The sequence below is a fragment of the Melospiza melodia genome, chromosome 6, assembly GCF_035770615.1.
Source record: "Melospiza melodia melodia isolate bMelMel2 chromosome 6, bMelMel2.pri, whole genome shotgun sequence".
Lineage (NCBI taxonomy): Eukaryota > Metazoa > Chordata > Aves > Passeriformes > Passerellidae > Melospiza > Melospiza melodia.
Window position 1 is genome coordinate 22,050,333 of NC_086199.1, and position 21,757 is coordinate 22,072,089.

The 21,757-nt window shown below is 38.5% G+C and overlaps 1 protein-coding gene across 1 annotated transcript in view; it reads left to right on the forward strand.

The window, feature by feature from the left end:
- The window catches only part of SPTLC2 (serine palmitoyltransferase long chain base subunit 2), a 78,036-nt gene that overhangs the window by 8,878 nt on the left and 47,401 nt on the right, over positions 1-21,757 (forward strand). Inside the window, exons 2-8 of the mRNA XM_063160208.1 lie at positions 2,216-2,410; positions 9,258-9,412; positions 10,452-10,600; positions 10,932-11,056; positions 16,130-16,223; positions 18,891-18,996; positions 19,828-20,047. Of these exons, the coding sequence (XP_063016278.1) occupies positions 2,216-2,410; positions 9,258-9,412; positions 10,452-10,600; positions 10,932-11,056; positions 16,130-16,223; positions 18,891-18,996; positions 19,828-20,047 (1,044 nt within the window). The remainder of the gene's footprint in view (positions 1-2,215; positions 2,411-9,257; positions 9,413-10,451; positions 10,601-10,931; positions 11,057-16,129; positions 16,224-18,890; positions 18,997-19,827; positions 20,048-21,757) is intronic.

Here is a 21,757-nt window from a genome sequence, read left to right on the forward strand (position 1 = left end):
ACAAAATTCAATAGTTTTGTGTACAGGAGCCATAGTGATACAGTTAAGCAATTCTGAGAGTAATAGAGAGGAGGTAGGTGGCTCTCACAGTTTTTCCTTTGCATTGTTGGCTCACTGATTCAGTGATTGTCATGGTGCTGCTGCCCCTGCTCTCTCTCCAAAAGCTGCTGCCTCTTGTTTGCTGAGCTCTATCGAATGACTTTGTGGAGCAGTGCTGTAAAGACTGTTAAGGTCTAATGAATAACCTTGTGCAGACAATTATATTTCCAACATGGATCAGTTCGGTGTTGAAGGAATGCTATGCTGATAATCAGATTTAGTTGCTTTAGTTGTACTAGCTGGAGGCTGGTGCAGGTGGCTCAGAGTAGGAGTGAGTGGGGCAGGGATAGGTTCTTTGGCAGGTGTGTTCATGAAGAGATTGGTGTGTGAACCTTTGGCTTGCACTAAAGCCTTAAAGTGCCAGCGCTTGAGCTGCAGCGTGGTAAGCAAGCGTTCCTACACTTGTGCCAAAGCCATGGTAATTTTCTGCCTTAAGCCACTGCTGTATGCAGTGTGTTTTTAAAATAATACTTCAGTATTAAACCTGGCCTCAAAGCACTGCAATCTAGTTACCTGCATCTGTCTCTAAGTGCTGCTGCTAAAAGAGAAGTTCCTACTCTGTCTTTGCTATTTTGTTTCCATACATCCACCTATTAGTAAGCCCCCACAACTACTGTGTCCACATCAAGGATTTGCTTTGCTTAAAACCATGTCAGAGGAAGGGAAGAGGTAGAAATGACTGTCAGGAGGGAAGTGCTGTTGTGGTTTGTACTTGGTGACTGTGCTGCTATAGCATAATTGCATTGCTAAGAACAGCCCCTTGCTTCTGAAAAATTACTTTCATGATATTAGTGACAGACATAAAATACAGACTTGCTCCAGCACCTGAGATGAGCAGGTATCACTTTCCAGGTTATTCAATGTCTGGTGATGCCAGCAAGTATGTGTGCCTTATTGATTCATCAACTGTTGTAGAGGTTAGTATGATTCTACCTTACTTTCCCATATGATAGTATGAGTGACATAGGTGAATAACTGGTTTTATTCTGTCTGCTGGCCCACACCCCTCAGGAATTATTTGACATTGTCTTTTTTTGATGAATTTAGGTTCTATCTCTTTCCTAGGTGTTGAGGATTTTTGATTAGTACATTTTAAGAAATACATTTCTTACTTTTATATATATTGGATGCCACACAAAGGGGATTTGTGTCTTATAGAATATTCTTTCATATGTAGCTATTCTATTATCGTGCAGCCATTCTAACACTTAGCCAAGATATCCATTTGCACCTAATAGCTAGATTTCTATGTTTTCATTCATTAATTTGTGAGATCTGATCTTTAACTTAACAATTTAAAAAAGTAGTCTAGTTAAAACCATGATTTTCCCCCCAGTGTTAATACTGGGTGAGCATTTGCCCTGTAGCTGTGAAGTCTTTCTGTAACGGTCACAAATATTGCATATTTTAGTAATTGTACCTGAGACAGACCTGCTGTATACACTAGGCAGCTGGTAGATCTCCTACCTTCAAATGACATGTAAGTAGCAAGATGACTTTTACTGTGGATTTTATGCAGAAAGCCATTCTTTGTTCTATGTGCTGACATATATACTGTGTTGAGACTGTATACAATGACTTTTTTGTCTGTGGTGTCATGTCCGCCTCATGGATGAGTACAGTGTTTATGTCAGCATCTTTAGGCTAACAGCTACAGAGATACATGGATTATGATTGTTTTGTTACACTAATACAGGCTTCCAAGTCTGAGAATATATTGTTTAGATCAATAAAACTATTACTTTCTATTTTGTTTTTCTCTGTAGTAACCCTGGGACGTGTCGCTGTTCTGTTACTTGTGCTCTCTTGGTGGAGACACTTTTTTCATTTTGGTTTGCCTAGATGTAAGCAATGCTCTGTATGTAGCTTTGCAAACTAAATAGTTTTAATGAGATGTTAGATTAAACTACCCTAGATTGGTAACTGTGACTTGGGTTATATCAGCAATTTGGCAACTTCATATATAGAGGCTGGCAGTGTTTATCAGTAATGGCCGAACTTAGCTGGAAGCAGTTTTTTGCTGAGTGGTGGGGATGCAGAGCTGGGGACTGCCCTGAAATGTCTGCCTTTTTTTCAATTAATACCTCAACTGCTTCTCTTTAAATTTTTACTATAGATAAATCATATTGTGCACAATGGAGGATTATACAAAAGGCCTTTCAATGAAGCTTTTGAAGAAACCCCAATGCTGGTTGCTGTGCTGACCTATGTAGGCTATGGCGTTCTCACTCTCTTTGGATACCTGCGAGATTTCATGCGGCAGTGGAAGATTGAGAAGTGTCAAAATGCAACAGAAAGGGAAGAACAGAAGGTAACCACTGGGAAATAATGTTCATGGGAAATGGGCTGAGGCTTGAGTGTTTCTTTGGGGAGAAGTGGTGTTCAAAGTTTCCTGCTGTTTTCCTTGTCTTCTGGATGCCCCAATTGCTATACAAGTAGTGCTGTGTTATAAAAAAAATAATGTTTCTTTTGAGTTGTTTTTTCTCAGAATAGTTTCCTCATCTGTCTCAGTGCAAAGCTGCATCAACAGTTAGATGAACATACAGCTGCAGAAACAAGAGTTTGGGAAAGAGAGACTGTATATTCCAGCATCAGTACTTAAAAAAAGGCTCTGGTTTTAGTTTCACACCAATGGGAGGCTTTCTGATGCTGATCTGGTGACTGAGTTTTGATTTAGAAATGTTATTAATTCTCTTTATCTGAAGCAGTTGCAAAGAGAAACTTGTGGGTCAGATCCAGAGCGCAAGCTATAAAATTTAAAATTCTTTTGGAGTCCAGAACACAAGTAGGTTAGGTGATGAGTAATTTGAGGTACTGACTCGTGCCTCACTGATAGTGATTAGAAAGAATTAATTCATGTTACGACCCACTCACAAAAGCTTCTGTTACTAGGTGAAAGGTCTTGCCTGCTTCAGCAGTTAGCCTGGAATGGATAATTCTGTTTTTCACTACTTGTAAATTATTTTTAGGGATCTTTATTCCCCACTGGAGTTACTTGTTTTTAGGAAGCTACTGCTGAAACACGAAGTTCACAAGGTTGTTGTTTTTTTTCCTAACTCCATATGTGAGCCCTCTTAGAAGAGTGTGACTACCAGTGAGCTGTCTCCAAAGATCTTATTCTTGCTGATTTGGGTTCTCTCAAACTATTTTTCTCAACTGCTTTGCAGAGCCAATGTGGCTTATAAAATGTTAAGGGAGTTCCTTTTCCAGTTGCTGGTTTCTGGTTCTCTGTGCAGCCACACAAGCAGTTGGCTATCAGAAAATAGCAGGGGGCAGAAAGGATATCTCAGTAAGGCAAACAAATAATCAAGGGTGGCAGGAAGGAACTAAAAAAGGGAAGGCTTCTTTGGAGCCTTTTTTTGGAGACAGCACTGGAATAAAGTGCATGTCTTTTTACAGTAGCTAAGGACCAGTGCCTAAAATGACCTCACAGTAGCTTCTTTCTGTGAACACTGTGAGGTAGAATTAAGCAGATTCATAGTAGGGCACGAAATTCCAAAACAGAAGCATTTTTGCAGGAGTTTAATGAGTAAAACGTGTTTCATATTGGTTAAAAGTACAGGAGTTAAAATTTACGCTTTGCTAAAACTGACTTCTGAGTGAGTGAAAAAAGGAGTCAGTAAGTCTAATTCAGTAACACATTATTGATATTAGGCTCTCAGTAGAGATTGCCACAGAGGACCTTGAAGCACAGAGGTTGTTAGCAAAAGGTTATCCTAGTCCTAAAAGAAATGTGGCCTTGAATTTTTTTATAAATTACTCAGCATTGCATCTTACCCTGAAAGAATTGAAACTCTTTCAGTTTCTGTGTTGGTTACAGCTCCCATGAGGAGATGCACGTATTCTGGTTTTGTTTTGTACATAGGATGTCTGTGGATGGAGCTAATAAGAAGTGCCAGTGAATACTGCGTAAGAATGAAAAATAGGAAATCCTGTTTAAAGAAGTTTTGGTGTTGGAGAAATCTCAGCCTAGTGTACTTCCCCAGATCAAGTGTCTAGCACTTAGATTGTAATAGCTGCTTCTGCTATCAGACAAATAGAAAAGCAGTCACGTGAGGGCTGGAACATACAGTACTTATCCTCACCCTTTGCTGCTTTAAGCTTTGTTTGCTTGCAAAAGAATTGATGAGAGCACGTTGTAGCATGTCTGGTGTAGGAACCAGGGGTTATTTTGATGCAGGAGGTGGAGGGAGAGATGTGTGCTCAATTACTTGTTTTGAAGTTCTTTTCTCCAATATTTGAGTCTCTCTGCTGGATGACAGCCCAGTCACCTTTTGGTAAGGGAATGCAGGTATTAGTGTGTAAAAAAAGTTCAAAACTTACCTTTTTATTGTTATTAATATGTGCAAATCAGAGAACCCCTGTGATTACACTGGAGTGCTTTCTGGCAGATTTGTGGGAATCTTTCCCCTGTATGGAAATTAACATTTTTTATTACTGAAATTCTTGAGAGCCAACTAAGTTGTTACGATTTTCTTAAGTATCAAGCCAAAGGATTAACCTTACCTTTTTGAAATAATTAATAATTGCATAGGTAAAAAATTACAAAATTATGTAGTGCGAGGAAGTATTTTTTAAAGGGCTGAATGAACTTGTTCTGAAAATCACGGAATTGAAGTATGTGGATTTTCTGTGGTGTGTTTCTGAAGGTGTTTACATTTAAAAGCATAATATAAACTTAGGTCCAAAATAGTATTAAAAACAAACACAAGGAAAAGACTCAGTTTTTCTATGTTATGGAGGACAGTTTATTTTAGTAAAGCAAGTTCTTCCTTAAATTGTCACTTAGTAGTATAATCTTACTCTGCATCATAACTAGAAAACTGCAAATTTAAAGAACAGAGCAGAATTTTGAACAGGTTTGAATTACAGCTGTTTCTGATGGCAGGTAAAATCCTTTTAATTTATTAGAGCCATGCATTGATATGAATGATTCTAAGAAAGCCTAATATTCACTCGGTGTTGAAACACAAAAGGGTGAAAAGGTGCAGACTTTGCTAGTACTGATTTCCAGGAAATAGTTTCATGGGTTTTGGCTTTGTTTAAAATATATCCAGCTGAGCTTTTCCTGGAAACCAGTGTTGTGTAGCACATCCTCCCTGAAGCATTACTGGTCTATTTAAGGCATGGGTAAATGGCAAGATTAACAATTCTCAATTACCCTGGAATCAATTTATGCATACCAATTTAATGTGCTGTCTAGTCATAAAATATAGTTAAATCTGCAAAATACTTCCAGGATTTTACAGGCAGGATGAAAATCACTAACCTTTCCTCCAGCCTGATTTGCCTGTTGATTACCTTCCATGTTTTGTGTTTGGGAGTGACTCTGAATGGGCCTGGTAACTCTCTAATATACTGCTCCATGCTCTGTAGCTTGCCCAGCTAGAACATGTTGGTAGCATTTGGGGTATTCAAACATGTGTTCACAGGAGTCCAGCTGCAGGAATATTTCAGGGGCAGTAAACTGGAATTGTTTGTTCAGTGTTGTCTTAGCATCTGTGTAGCTCATCAGGGGCCTCCTGATGATACAAAGGCTACCCACAGTTATTGCTCCACTTTCCTTGACTCACACAACAGCAAGGTGAAACTAGTCTTTCTGCTTCCTTTTAGAGGCCTGGAATTTGTTGCAATTGTCTGCTGGATTTCTGTTCAGAGTCACTTCTGTGTGTGTTATCAGAGAACATGTTATGTGAATTGCAGATAAGCCTGCTGGTGCTCATGGCACCATTTGTTAGCTTAGGTGCAATGCTGTGAAAACTTGGCTCTGAAAGTGGCATAATCACTGCATTTGCATGTCCCTGTGCCCTGAGCTAGAGGCTACAAAGCTCTCATTACGACCTTCACTTGTTGCAATATTCATTTAGAGTATGATGAAATAATGGATTCCCAAATCACCTATGCTAAGGTGTTGCACCCCAAGGGAGAGTTTTGTTCTTCCCTTGACTGGCTGTGCTTTTCACTGAAATTGCTGTGCTTTTCAGGTTTCAGGGAGACCACTGGTACTTCAGTTTCTTCTTCAGGCATCCCCTCAATAGGGGATGTGTTCTAGGCTGAAAGTGACAGGCATAGAGCTGTTTAGGATTTTTTTTTAGCTCCATAAATGAAAGAACTTACTGCTTTTCCTCCCTCTTTGGGATCCAGTGTTGCAGTTGACTGTTTACTCAGAAGATTGCTCAAAGAAGCAATTCCTAGAATATTTTTCCTCTGATTGAAAATGTTTAATCTCAGACTGATATTCTTAGGGATCCTTACAGCTAGGAAGAGTGTTGGATCTGAAATTAGATGAGAGAACTTGATAGAAAAATAACAAGAAGATAACAATAACAATATTTAAAGGTGATAGTGGTTGCTTCCAGCTCTAGGATGCAGTTGCAGCAGAGCAGTGTGGTTGCACGTGTAAAAAATTTTAAATAATGGAATATGCTAAGTTGGAAGGCACCCACAATGACACTGAGGCCTGCACAGGACATCCCAAAGAGTTACACCATGTGCCTCAGAGGGTTTCCAAACTTCTCCATCTGTGTCAGGCTTGGTGCTGTAACCACTTTCCCTTGGGAGTCTCTTCCAGTGCCCTCTGGGTGAAAAGTATGGATTGATAGAGTTCATCCCTCCCTTCCTCCCCAGGTGTTTATTTTTTTTGGTTCAAAGATTGAAAACATTAAATTAGCATGAGGAATTCAAGTGGTCTTTCTGTTGTACTATCTACTCTTCATCTGGAATGCCACACTGTAGCAGGATGGAGGAGGTAAACAAACAAACCAGCCCCCAAACCAACCAGCAGACCATCTGCTCCTGTATGCCAGCTCCAAAAGAGGGCTCTGAAACGCCAGAAGTCAGTATCAGTTTATAAAGGTACAATATCCTTACCCTTTGTTTTTTACATTCTCAGATCTGTGGGTCGTGAGGACCCCTCAGTGGGGTTAGGATCACTGAGGAAATAGACAATCCATTTTTGCATTATGCCAAAATAACATTTCCTGCTTGCTCTATTCCAGTGAACTTTCTTATGAGACCTATCTAAGGATGGTTTGTTGGAGGGAGCAGTACATGTATAGATAACAAGGGAGTTGGCAGTGTGCTGGCACCTACTTAAAGCCCTTTACTACAGTCCTACAACTTGGTACTCCAAAAAACTAAAGCTAGTGTCCCATATTAAACCTTAATTCTCTTACCCATAATTTATTCCTGGAATTCTTGTTGACTTTTAAAACATATTTTTTCTTTATCATGATTCAGTAGGTTCAGAGAATTTCTCTTCCTCACAGTAACTTTAAACTTAGTTCTAGTGCTGGCTTTTTCTTAAAAGAAAATACTTGTGTTACCTATACTGGAGGTGCCAGCCTGTAGAGGATGATTGTCCTTAAATCACCAGTTGAGCTTGTTACTGTTCTGGCTTTGTCAGCTTGGGTTTCCAAAGAAAACTCATCTGATGAGTAATCTGAAGTGAGACTGGGCTGTATGGACCCAGGCATACCTGCTTGAGTTGGTAGGATGACTCATTACCAGCCTCCCCCTTCCAGCCAAGAACCTTGGCTAAAATACCAGTTGTTTCTCAGCTCACACAGTTGGTGTGCTTGGATAACTGTGCAAAGCTGAAATCTTGTGTGTAGATGGTTAGGAGGAGGTGAAAATACTGAGAAGCATCTCAGTAGATTTTAATTAGATTTAACAAATCTCTCAAGTATTGATCTTCTAATGTGCCAGTGTTTCTTTTTGGTTTCACTTTCCCCACCCCTCTTCAAGTAACATAGCAGAGGGTTTGAAACAATTGCAGGTAATTATTTTGATTTTGTGTCATGAATTGGGACAGGAACGTGGAAGAAACAATTGCCCTTCTGTGCATCTTAGGACCTAGAAATTTTATTCCCACTGTCCCTTTGAGAAAGGACATACTTGTGATTCTCTGAAAGAGTGATTGCTAGCTAAATTTGGGTTCTGTTTCCACAGTTGAAATGATGGAAATTAATATCTTTGTGCCTTTTTGACACAGGTAGATCAGAAATGGGTTTAGCAGCTGTATCTGCTTAGAAGTTGGCACTTTTGGCCTTGGTCTTTTCTGTGCAGCCGCTGGTAGGAGGATGCAAAGGTGTGGACCTAAATGTTCTTTTACTCCAAACTGCAAGGGCAAGGTTGTTAAATCATTGAAATAGGAAGGTAATGAAAATAGTACTCCTACAGGCAAGCATTGTAAGTAAGAGCTTGTAAGTGCCTGTTTGTGTTTTTATTAAAAATCTGCCATAAATGCTCCCAATTTTGCTTTAGTGGTTCAAATATCTGACACTACAGTACTTGGTGAGATACTCTGCCTTTCTCATACTGCCACCAAAAATAAAATTCCCATCACAATGTTTGCATTTTTCTTGTGAAAAACAGGAAGAAATGCTCAACTGGCTCATACCTCTGTAATAAATTCTACTTTTTCCTTCTGTAGATGATTAAAAAGGTGGTGATTTTTTTTCCCCCCCATCAGAAGCAAATGAATTATGCATTCTTATCTCTACTAAATGTCAAACTTTCTTTAATTAAATAGTAAAAAGGAAATCTTGTGACTTTAGGGCAAGAAAAAAATGTTCTTGAGTGCTCAGATGTCCTTGCTGCTGCAGTTAGTTTGACATTCTTGTGTTATCCATTCAAGGCAGTCACTTACTTTTCCTGGAAAACATTGGAAGGGAAGCTAAAATTCAGGAAAGGCTCATTCATAAGAATCATGTGGGACTTCAGTGTTGATAAGCTGTGCAGAAGAGAGGTACCATAATGCAGCTTATTAGCTTCTATTGAAAACAAAAAATTGTGGAAGGTTCTTGTGGTAATGTGTAGAATAATGCTAGTGGTGCTATATTAAATGCATTCCTTATGCACAGAATAAAATATGGTAGAGCACCTTAGTTTTCCAAAGTCTTTGTGTATTCAGTACAGCAATGTTTGGTGCCAAAAAGCCTTTGCATGTTCCCTTGCTCTGCTTAACTCAGAGACTGACTGTAACTCTCCTGCAAAGATTATATGCCCATGATTTAATGAAGGGGGTTATTTTATATTTTGTGTTTTCCTGAGTTTTTCCATTATGCCAGAATGACAGATAAAAATTATTCCTGCTACTCTTATTTTACTGTCATATATATTTTCCTTTTACTTTGAGTGCTTTTGATGTGTTTCAGGACTTTGTCCCATTGTACCAGGACTTTGAAAATTTCTACAACAGAAACCTCTACATGCGCATTCGGGACAGCTGGAACCGTCCAATCTGCAGTGTGCCAGGGGCCAAAGTGGACATGATGGAGAGAGTTTCCCATGACTACAACTGGACATTCACGTGAGTCAAAACTGAAGAAAACACTTGCAAGAGCTGCCTTAAAATACAGGGTCTCTAAGAGCAAGTTGTAGGGTGTGAGGTCAAAGGAGCAGTGAATTATGAGCTTTATTATGAAAGTTTGAGCTTTCTAGCAGCTTGAATCAATGAATTTTGCTCTTTTGAAATAGATTTAGCCACCAAGGTGATACAGTCTTTTGGCTGACTTACTGTATTAAGATTTCCTGGACATACACCTGTAATAAAATTAATACCTTTGTGCATATAATGTTAATACCTGGTGTGGATATATTGGATTGCACTGCTGCTTGTGACTTTGTGTTGATTGAGAAGAAGTTCTGCCACTTTAAGTAAATGCTGCTGTCATCAACTGTATTTGACATGATTGTTTTGAGTCAGAACTGAAGTAGTCTGTAGAAACAAAATGAGAAATACAATAAAGGGTTTTTACAAATTGGAAATGACGTATCACAGGTTTGATGTGAAGAGGTTTGCAGCACAGGACTTGGTGAAACTACTTATGTCTCTTCTTGGCTTTCAAGGGCAAAAGAATTAAAATTGATTTTTTTCTGCTGAACTTCTTCCTTATTCTCCTTGTCACGTATTGTTAGCACAGAAGTGCCAGATGTGTTTCCTTTCTGCGGTTAGAGGATATCCCGCTTGAGAGGCTGCCAAGTTAATTGATCTGGAGATGTTATTTTGTAATTGAAAGAAAACTTGTATGTTTCTGGGATGGAGGGAGGAACATGTCAGAGCAACAGATGGTTTGAGAAGCCTCAAGCAATTTCATGTGTGATAGCAAATTCACCTGTAAATATAAACTCTTCTGGGAGTTAATTTGAGATTGTAAGATAGGGAGAGAATCTTTTTAACTGATTGTTGCAGTTTGATGATGAGAGGCAGTACTGAAATAATTTAATGTTTGGTTCTATTGAGTTTTAACATTTCAGTGTATAGTCTAGGAAAGTGAAGTAATAATCTTCTGGTGTAGATAATTTTTAAAATTTTGGGTATCCTAACTTGTGCTGTTTTTAAAACACAGATACACAGGGAGAGTGATAAAAGACATCATAAATATGGGTTCCTACAACTACCTTGGGTTTGCACAGAAGACTGGGGCTTGCCAAGAAGCAGCTTCTAAAGTTCTGTCCCAGTATGGAGCTGGGGTGTGCAGCACCCGGCAGGAGATGGGTAAGTTGGAGGATGATAGTGTGTTCCCTGAATGTTTATTTCAAAGTCTGTATCTGATTGCAGGTCTTTAAAACATTAGTTGCTTCAGCATTGAACTTTAGTCTAACTGATAATGCAGCTTTTACTTCAGTGAAGACAAATTGACTTCCTGGATTTAGTTTATGTTGCACAGCAGTTGTTTTACTTACGTTTTCATATATGGGGTTTTTTCAGTGTTCCCTTATGGGCCTTTAAATAAAGCACAGCTTGGTTGGTGGAAAATCTCTTTGTAGAATTTAGCAGTAGTGAAAGCTTCTCCTTACTCTGAATTTCCCATTTGTTTTATGTGCAGGAAACTTGGACAAGCATGAGGAGCTGGAAAAGCTAGTTGCCAGGTTCCTAGGTGTGGAGTCTGCAATGGCATATGGAATGGGATTTGCAACCAATTCTATGAACATTCCTGCTTTAGTTGGCAAGGTATGGCTTAAGTCATGGACAAAAGCTCACCTAGCAAAGATTCTAGTGGTTAATTTTTCTAAAAGCTACTTGTTTGCTTTTGTTTTTCCTCAGTGGCAGCCCCTGCAGATATTCTCTATGGAGACTGTAGGTCACAGAATGCATCTCTAACCATTGCAAAAATCTCTTTGAGAAACAGCATCCATGGGACCAGTAGCAGCGTAGAACTTTCTTTCTGGGAGAAAGCCTGGCATGTTAAGGCTTGCTTCCTCAGGCTACTCCTTGGTGTGTGAGATGGTGGCTGATTAACAGACTGATTGGCTGAAGGTATTTTGGTGCTTTTGAAACACTAAGAACCAACTGTGTCAACTACGTAGATAAGCTGAGTTGCATATTGGTACATGGAGAATTTATTATCTTTGAGTGACAGCTAAAAAATCCTTCCTTGGAAGAAGCAGAAAGGTTGTTTGAGGGAAATAAGGTTAACTGTAAAGACTCGTGATGTTTATTGTGTGCCCCATAAAACAGGAGACAATTAGTCTGAGTGTCCAGTATTCTCCACCAGTGCTATTTTAGTTATTGGAAAATCAAATGAAATTGAAATTTTTCTTTGCTTCTTCTTGATGCAAAGTACATGTTCTCTTAGCTCCTCCTTAGAGTAAAATAGTGCAAGTACTGGAACAGGTTGCTTTTTTGTTTCTTTTTTGGCAAATGATTCACTGTCAGCCTAATACTGCTAGTCTATTGGAATTCTTTGCCCCTGTCTGGTGAATTATTTTGAATTATTTTCCTTTTATTTAATTTTTTTTTTCACTTCCTGAGATTACTTCCTAAATCTTCCATGTCTGATATCTACAGATCATAAATTTTCTGCCTTTTTCTTCCTGACAGCTTTTCCTGGTGATTGATTTTCTTTTGCATTAGCTGCACTGTCTTCCTGTATGCTTTTTTTCTATTTTTTTTAACAAGGAAGTAGCACTTTCTACATAATGGCCCTTTTCTTGTGGTCTGTTTTAAATATCAAATGCTTTGCATATTAAAAAAAAGACTTTTTTGAGTCTGATGCTAGAGAGAAATTCAGTGCTTCAAATCTAATCTTTCTGGAGTCAAATACTTCATAGCAGTGCTATGAATCTGAGCAAAATATGTTGCTTCTGAAATGTCTTTTACCTGCATGTTTTGGTTCTTTGTCTTTCTGCATCTCTCCAGTTTTATGTTCAACAGAAAAATCATTCATAATTTCTGTGAGACCTTTCAGATTCAATACACACTGTCAGGTACATTTAGGTAGATTGCTTGTTGTTGTCACTACAAATGACTCATTCCTGCAAACTTACTCAATCTTTTTTTCTATGTGGAGCCCTCTGTATATCATCAATACCTTATAAGAATATCCTTGAGACACCTTACTCAGATTCTGAGTTTTCACCTTTGAACTTCAGTAGGTTTTACAACCATTAAGAGAATCTGAACAGTAAATTCCAAGGCGTGTAACATACCTTTTTTATGCAGCTCCCTCTAGTAAACCAACTCTTGTCATAAATGGTACAGCAATCCCTGCTGGGTTAGTCATGAGGATACTTACTTTATTGTACACTTGAAATAAAGTAGTAAGAAGCTTTTGCCTCATAACAATACAGGTGCCCTTATACTCAAGTGAATACTCCAAACAGAAATTGCACTCTGGTAAAGAAGAGAGTTCTTGTCGGATGAACCATTTTGCTGTTCAGAATGTTCACTGAATGTTTTGTTTGGCTGCCTGAAGTTGCTTCTCACCGCACATTTGATTTCTTCATTGTCTGCAAATAAGGAGACATAAATCCTGAATTTTGGCACCACCCAGTACACAATTAATTGCGTGTGCACTACCTGTTTGGCAATGCTTGGTAAAGCTCAGAGATTCTCATGCTTGATTAAACTCTTGGACTGTTTGAGTCTTTTTACATGTCCTATGACGAAGTGAAGGGAGACGACCATCCGTTGGATGAGCATCCAACTCCGATTTATTGATTCACCAGGCACTTTTTATAACAGTGTTAATTAAGCTCATACATATTGCAAAACCCAAGCTCATCATAGGCTACAGATTAATCATTGATCCCTCCTTTTGTTTTCAATACCTGTGGTTTGTTATTGAAACCAAGATTTGTGTTCTCACCCTCATATGAATGGTTCTCAAAACCTCCACGTCTGTTCCCAAAACAGCCAAGGACAGAATGTTTACCTGTTATGAGAAGACTGCCTGACAACCCTGCTGTTTATAAAAATGTACCTGAGAACCTAGTTATTTACAGAAACAGGCTTGGGAACTGCTGCTTACAGCTGCCTTTTACTTTTCCATCAGCTGTATATTTTCATGGCCTCTTTCTTTAAGCCATGTTTGAACCAAGCTCTCCACAGTCCTACTTACATTTTCAACTGTAAAGCTGCTTGGAACACAAGATATCTTCCAAGTTATTCTGGGCTTCTGTATTACTACTTAATTAGGTAAAAACAAGCTGCTGAGTATAGTTGCTCACATATACTGGACCACCTGTTCTTTTTCTGCTCTGTGAAATCCTGAAGCACTTAGTTTATGTTCCTACTGAATCTTCTTTTAATAACAACATACACAATCTGACTAGATCCATCTCTATGCCATAATTTGATCAGAATTAGTCAGCAAAAGGAATTCAAAAGCTTCATCATTATTTAGTTGATCTTAATTCACTATGCCTTGTTAACAGCAGCCTCTACTAAGCACATGCTGAAAATAAGTATAGTTGGTGTAGACTGAAAGCTGTATTTCAGCACTGTTAAAGCATCACTAAAATCAGGTGTTTCTGCACCTGGTGGTTTTCAGCAGTAGAGACCCTCTGTTCACAGCCAGTTTGTCATGTGCCTGATACACTCACTGGCAAATATGCTGAGTCTAGACCACAGATAATGGGACATTTGAGGCTTACTTAGTCAGAGGTTGTTAGACCATTTGAGGCTAACCTAGACTCTCAAACTTGCCTGTTTTAGATTAAGTACCATTAATATAGTCAGTATAACTAGGTAATAACACTGTTCTGTATTGCCTTTAGCACAGAATTTTTCCTCATAGCTCTGGATGGAGAGAGACTGTACAATTGAGTTAGAACAGTGATGCTTGAAGGATGTTTTTTTGGTTGTAAGAAAGCACATTAATTTCCACATATAGGTGAGTTGTAAAATTAAGTGCTCAGGACTGAATTACACAATTCATGTACATAGCAGTCTGCAGTAAAATGTGGCATTCACTTCAGTGGGCCTTGCAGGATGTGGTAGTAAGCCTGTTCTTCACTGACATATTTTTCTAGAGTCCAAGTTGTGTTATCTCCAGTTCCTGTTAGCCTTGTCCTGAATGCTTTCTCAAATGTAAATTTGCTGATAAATGCAACTGAAGTCTTATCACTGTAGTAGCATCACTCAGTTTTACATATAATCATCAGTGATGGCTATTCTATGCCATTGCCTTATGTGATCCATTGCCTTCTTTCTAGTGGCAGACAGCACTAGACTAGTTACTACTTCTTCAATTTCAAATTCATTTGTTTCTAATTGAATGTCCTTTTAGCAGAGGGTGAAAAGAGGCTGCTGCTCATCAGTTTGTTAAATCTACTTTCTCCACCAAAAGCTTGTCCTTGTTTTTATGGAAAAGCTTTTTCTAGGCAATGAATCTCTTCTTTTCTTCATTTTTTTTAAACTATCAGTTTTCCTGCTTTCTACCATTCAAGAAGGATACTAGTACTGGATTATTATAGTCACTTTTCTTGATACAGTAGTGTTTAACAGCCATGTCCTCTGATATATACTTACTCTGTCTGATGTAGTAGCTCTAAAGAGCAAACACTAGTTGGAAATTTCCATACTTCATATGCCAAAGTCTATGAAACATGTAATGTGAGTGTTTGTAGCAGCAGTATGAACATATGGCATTTGTGGCAGTTTCTGGGGAAAACCAGTCTCTGGCTTTCTCAGAATGTAGAATGTTTCTAGGGGCATCACAGTTCTAGTGCAGAGACTTTGAGACTCTGCACTAGAGGGAAATAAGGTTAACTCTAGGACAAAACTCCTGTTGTCTGGGACACTCCTGATATAACTGTAGGCAATGCTTTTGACAGTTCCTTCTAGTAATTCCCATTGCAGAGAAATCCTCTTGATTCCTCCCTCATTGAGCTGTTATAAGAGAAGCATGGAATGAACATGCTTCAGTGTTAGATCTTCAGCATCTTGACACCCTTTCTAGATTTTTAACTGAGCAAAGTCACTTCTAAAATTGCAGCATGTTTGCATAGTAATTGGAGGGGGCTAAGGTTATTTAGAAATATTGTTGCTTCCTTATATATTAATCCCCCAATATGCATACATTCTTGTAGCCCAGTGGTAATACTGTGACTGAATGTTCAGCATATCAATTATTGACCTGTAATCATCACTGCTTTCAAAACATACATATCCTGTTTTAATGTTTGTCCAAGGATTTATCTTCTGAGCTTTTCTTGAAAAAGCAAATTAATTCAATATGATGTTTAGTGGCTTCAGAAAATTTCTCCAGTTCATCATGCAATTCTGTTTTCCACTTTCTGTCTCTTGTATATTACCTCCATCTACATGTGGGTTTAGTCAGTGGTTGCCTCCTAATGAAAGTAATAGTGCAACACTGAGAAGGCCTTTAAACCTAGGTCTTTGGTGTCCTGTTCCTTAGCAGCACTGTCGACTTGCTGAGTGAACTGTGGCAAGCTGCTCTGCTCCCTGTTTTACCTGACTGCATAGGAGGATGAGTCTTCATCAACAGCATGAGATATTCAGAGATTCAGCTGCAGGACTTCCAGGAAAAGTGAAACTTTAGTGTTTCTTTCAGTTAAGAGCCATTCTGTATTTTTATTTGCCATACTAAGGCTGCAACTTGGATCTTAGCCAGTCTTGCCTGGACTAGTTGGAATTTGCAAGTAGTTGGAGTTGCCTGCATTTATGTTGGAATTTTTTTTCCTTAAATGATCTTGAAGCACTGCAGAGCTGAAAGGTTTTACATGCTTGGCTGTGAAACATAACCTTTTCAATATATTCTTCTTTCCCCTTCTAATTCAGGGCTGTCTGATTCTGAGTGATGAACTGAATCATGCATCACTAGTGCTTGGAGCAAGACTGTCAGGAGCAACTATTCGAATCTTTAAGCACAACAGTAAGTATCACATGGTGAACTCTGCTTTTCTGCAGATGCTATAGATCAGATGCAATATTTTCTGTCTTCTAGTAGCTGAAAATCCAATTTCATGCAAGGAAATCAATTGCTAGTTATGTAAAAGGTCAGAAGACTGCTGCTACTGAAGTTGAATCATCCTGAATCAGATTTTTTTTATGTATTCAGTCCCAGCTAATAACACTTTTATCCTGAAGCTGTTCTGGCCTACATCTTCTGCATATGGAGGAGAACATGCCACCCTTTGGCAAGTTTAGGGACACTGGTGTTTTAACATTGTTTCTTGTCCTACCATGCTTGGGTAGCTCAGCATGGTTAGATTATTCTAACAGTGTCACATAATGATGCAGTCTTGTAGTGGTCTAGGTTACAATTTGGGGGATAAGAAAGTTTAATTTTAGAACTGGATGCTAACGTGCTCCTACAGTAACAAAAGCTTAGGATGGCAGATGTCCTAGCTAAACTAGAAAGTCATGAATTGGCACAATATAGTACTAAAACAATTTTTGGGACAAGAAGCATAGATTAAGTTCAATGAATTACTTGCTTTAAGTATTTAAGTAATTGTTTCCAAAATACACAGATTTTTAAATTTCCTAGTTTCATCTTCCTCCAAAGGAGGTATTTATAATAACTTTCAGGTTAAAACTAGCTAGAATTTCCTTCTCTTACTCTTGATGCAAGAGGCATGTGGTTGTTCTTCATAAGTAAGAACTACCTTCGTTCTTCAGGTACTCCTAATACTCTTTATAGTGTCAGTCTCTGAGGTCATGATGACTCTTGCTCTCTTTGAAGTGTGTAGTGGTAACATCAAAACTTGGGTGACTGCAATTATTTTTCTTTCTTTGTCTTACTTGATAGTGTGGATTCTCTCTGCTGTGCTTACTGTTTCTTTTGTGTTCGCTCTTTCTTGTTTTCTATCATTTGAATAATTTGTTTTACAAAAAAATAGAGCATTTGGTAACATTCATTTTTTCTTTTTAATTCTTCATAAATTTTGGTTGCTGGGCAAGATCACAAAAGGTTTCATTCAATTTCTTGCATTTGTATGGACATACTTCTGAACATTGCATCAGTTGCAGAAGTTCAAAGAACATTGGTGACAAACATAGTTCTGGCTATGGGGAAGAAGCTGCTGTGATGAAAAATAGATGATTTGTGGGAATGGCTACAATAGATGATTTGTGGGAATGTGCTTTCCCCTGGTGAAATTGTGGGATATTGTAGAAACATTTTAGATGGTGGGTTGTTGTGGAAGAGAATGTAGTGGCATATTAGAATCAAGGCAAAATGCAAACAATGGTCTTGGTAATCAAGATGATGTTCAGTTCATATTTCTGTATGTGTTCTCAGTCCTACTCTTGTTATACTCTATGCTGCCTTTTTAATGTGATTTTCTTAAGATGTTAATGGCTTCATTCATAATCAGATTTTTAGAAACTGCGGGGGGGGAATGAAAGCTTCCCCTGAAATTCCTTGTAAAATGCTTTTATTTTTTTCCTGCCTTATTCTGTAGTTTGTTCTTTTCATTAAGCTCAGACTCATCTTCCCCTCCTTCTTGAAAAGTTAGAGTAGAAGGTTATTTTCCATTGTTCTCTCTAATCGCACTAACCTTGCCTTTCCTTCATTGAGAGACCTGTTGGGGACAGGGACCACACTGCTGATTTCTTCATCATTGACTTTCTGAACCTTAGCTGTCTTTTAACAGTACATTAACTGACCTACTGTGCTGGTTAGTTTTAGTCTAGATCTAGCTCACAAGCTCCTCTTGCTGCTACAACTGCACTAGTCTACCAGTTCTCTTTCCATGATTAATTTGTTCTCTTTTTCACACCCTAGTGTTTATATCTATCTCTTGCTCAGAACTTGGCTTTTATGCTTTGATTAATCCCATCTTCACTCCTTTCCTTGAAGTTTTTTTTTCAGGACTGATTCCACATGTGTGTATTTGTTCACATTAGTTAGGTCTCTAAGGATCACATCAAGTATTTGTAATCAAAGCTTGTAAGATTTCAGAATATGCTTCTACTAACAGTTTCATCTGTCTAGTTTCTGATATGCTGAACACTGTCCTTTTTCCTGCACTGGTGGTTCTTTTTTTTTCCTTTTCTCCTTGGGTTTAGAGACTTCCTGTTCTCACTTCCAATCCCTTCAATTTTAAACAAAGAAATAAAAAAGTACACTTACCCTGCTTATTTTCCTGCACTTTGGTCTATCTTCTTCTTATCTTTAATTCATTATCCTTGAACTTGTTGTGTTCTAGCTCTGTTCTGTTGTTCTGTTCTGAATTATTTCTATCCACAAGGACATTTGTACTACTAAATTGCCTTCTCTTTTCATCAGAATGAGATACCTTCCTTTTTTATTCCCCCCCCCCCCCCCCCCCCCGCCCCTTCTTTGTTTGTGCCTAATGCTCTAACTTGTGCTTTTAGTTTAGAATGATGAAATTCTTCCTTGGAGTTCACACAGTCACCTATTCCTTTCAGTTTCATCCATGGTCCTGTAGGGAGATGAAGCCTGTGCTTATTGACTTGTATATGGTCTGTCCTCCATGCTGGAGCAATTTGTGCCTTTTTGGAATATTGCTGTCATGTCAAAGTTCAAGCTAGTAGCTGTTTTGGTACCATTTAACAGTAATTTCTGGTGCAGATATGCAAAGCCTGGAGAAGCTGCTCAAAGATGCTATTGTGCATGGGCAACCTCGTACACGGAGGCCCTGGAAAAAAATTCTTATCTTGGTGGAAGGAATATACAGGTACAAACTATTCTTTATAATCCTAAGACCCTCCACATGAGATCTAAATGCTTAGTGTTTGGGTTTCTTTGCCAAATCAAACGATGAATATTGTCACTTCATAGTTATTTCATTAGTCTCATCTGCTAATTACATGACACTGTGTATGTCTTTCATCCTGGGCTTTCTGTTGCTGGAACTGTAGCTGCAGCTGGTGTTATCACAATGTTTCCCACATCCTGATTATATTGTAGAAATTAATTAATCAAAACTGATTGCTTATATCAGAGCTGAGGTCTTAAGTTGCTTGTCCATTCCATTCTTTCTGTGCTTACTAGATTATTTTAGTGTGAACGGAATTGTACAAATTTAATTTTTTTGCTAAGAGTGAGTAGGAGCAGTAGGCATAGCTGTGTTAGGCATTTAAATCCTAGTGACTTTCAGTACAAAATGTGGTGTTTTGAAGTGTTACTAATGAAAGCCTAGTCAGTTCTTAGAAACATCAGGTAAGTAGATGTTAAGTCAGAACACTGACATTAGAGTGGAAGTAAAACTGAGATAATTTTATTAACGAATTATCACTGAACACATTCCTGTGCCCTAACTTCCTGTTGCTACTACTGTTTAGTCTGTGTGTCAGCATCCCAGAGATGCTGAACAGGTAGAAAGGAGAGATCTGGGCCCCAGGTACAAGGAGGAGAGGTGCATCTCTGCAGACTGTGATGAGTCTAGCAAATTTTAAGTGTTTGTAGTTACTGGAAGAGTGAAGAAATTAAAGCTCAGTGATTTTAGTCTCTATGAGGTGGTCCCAACAATTAAGTCAACTCATACTGAATTTTTGTTTCTCAACAGTATGGAGGGATCCATAGTCCGTTTGCCTGAAGTGATTGCCCTTAAGAAGAAGTACAAATCCTATCTGTACCTTGATGAAGCTCATAGTATAGGTGCCCTGGGTCCCAGTGGCCGGGGTGTAGTGGATTATTTTGGACTCAATCCTGAAGATGTGGATGTTATGATGGGAACATTTACGAAAAGCTTTGGAGCTGCAGGAGGATACATTGGGGGCAAGAAGGTAAAAAGCTGGGAATATCATGGCTGGTGGTAAAGTCCATTTCAGGCAGGTGGTGGAATTCTTGGTTAAGCATTTCAAATTTAATTTATTCCTCAAGTACCCTATTGTCCATTTGTTTCATAATTTTACATGCTGTCTGACACTGTGGAAGTGTACAGTGCAGAAGAGTGTAGTCTAGTAAAATACATCATAATTGTGTAGTTCTCACATGGTCAGTGATGATTTGAGTTTGCAGAATGTACAGTAGTGATGCAATACCTTTCTAGGAAGGGCTAGGAGCCAGGAAGCAGGGATTTCTTGATGTTACTTTTAATGAGACTTGAAGGAAAAATGCAAAAAGCTTAAGTTTTTCAACCTGTTTGGAGGAAAATCCTCTTAGGTTAGTCTGGTAGAATTGATTTCCCCTGGGCACAAGCAGTTTGCTTTCTGAAATTACCCTTTTTCCCTTTTTCTTTTTTGACTGGTTGATTGTTTTGTTTTTTGTTTCTTTGTTTTGGCATTTTATTTGTTTGAGGTTTTTGGGGATATTTTTTTGGCTACTGTCTCCTTCTATTGGAAAATACAGCCAGGAAGTGTTGCACTTGCCAACCTCTAATTCTCAGAGGGATTGTGTAGACAATTCTCTGTGTCACCTTTCTCATATCATAAAATGTCTGATCTCACAGATCAGGCTTCTAAGCTTTATTGGAGGGTAAAATTCTACCATTTTCCTACCAGGACAATAATTTTTTATGTATTAATTGTGATAATTACTTCTGCCAGTAAGTGGAGATGGAACTTGGAGATATTCTTGCAGGGTGTTTACTACAGTTAGATTAAAATTACTTCAACAACTTCTCCAGAAAAAAAAATCATATAAATCTTTTTCCAAGGGTAGTGAGCTAGTGGGATTGACTCCATGGCATAAGGTAAAGCAGCTAAGAGGCCTTTACAACTGTTTTAGCTACTGATTGAGGGATTGCTTCATAGGTAAGAGGCTTTAAATCTTCTTACCTAGTTTATTTCAAAGTCCCTTTGTGACTTCCTTTTCTCAACTCTGACCCTAGGCAGATGGCAGCAGAACACTTCCGGAGGTTTTTATAATGCATTTGCAGTTTGTGAGGTCATAGCTACAGAGGTCATTATTCATTTTGTGATAGCAAAAGACAGTATGTCTCCTGGCATTCCTACTGATGTTTATATTTTAGCATGGTTTTGGTACAGTTAACAAGCAGCCTAGATGTAAGGTGTGTTGGTCCTTTGTTCCTATATGAGCTGCTTTTGCCCTCTAAGAGAAATAGGATGTGTTTAAGTGGGAAATGCAGAAAGATTAGGCTGAGGTTTGTGTATTCTCAAATGACACCTACTGCTTTATTTATATTGTGCTCATGAATGAGAGAGATTTTGTGACCTGTTCCCTTGTTTGGTGTTTTTTGTGGGGAAAAAAGTATATTGAGCATGATCCATAAATACCTATGGATCTTGCTCCCCACTATTTCATTTTCTTTATATTCACTCTGTAATAATAAACACTTTGGAAACTCACCTTGGACACAGCTCAAGTACTGCAAGCATAATACAAACCTTTGTTGCAATCTACTGTTGATGGTGTTAGCTAAACAAGTCTGCCATAGGCATTTGTCTCTGATCAACACACATTCCTGCACTGTGACATTATTACAAGTTGTCATGTCCCTGCTGTTTCTTGTACTGTAAAATTAATCCTTGAGA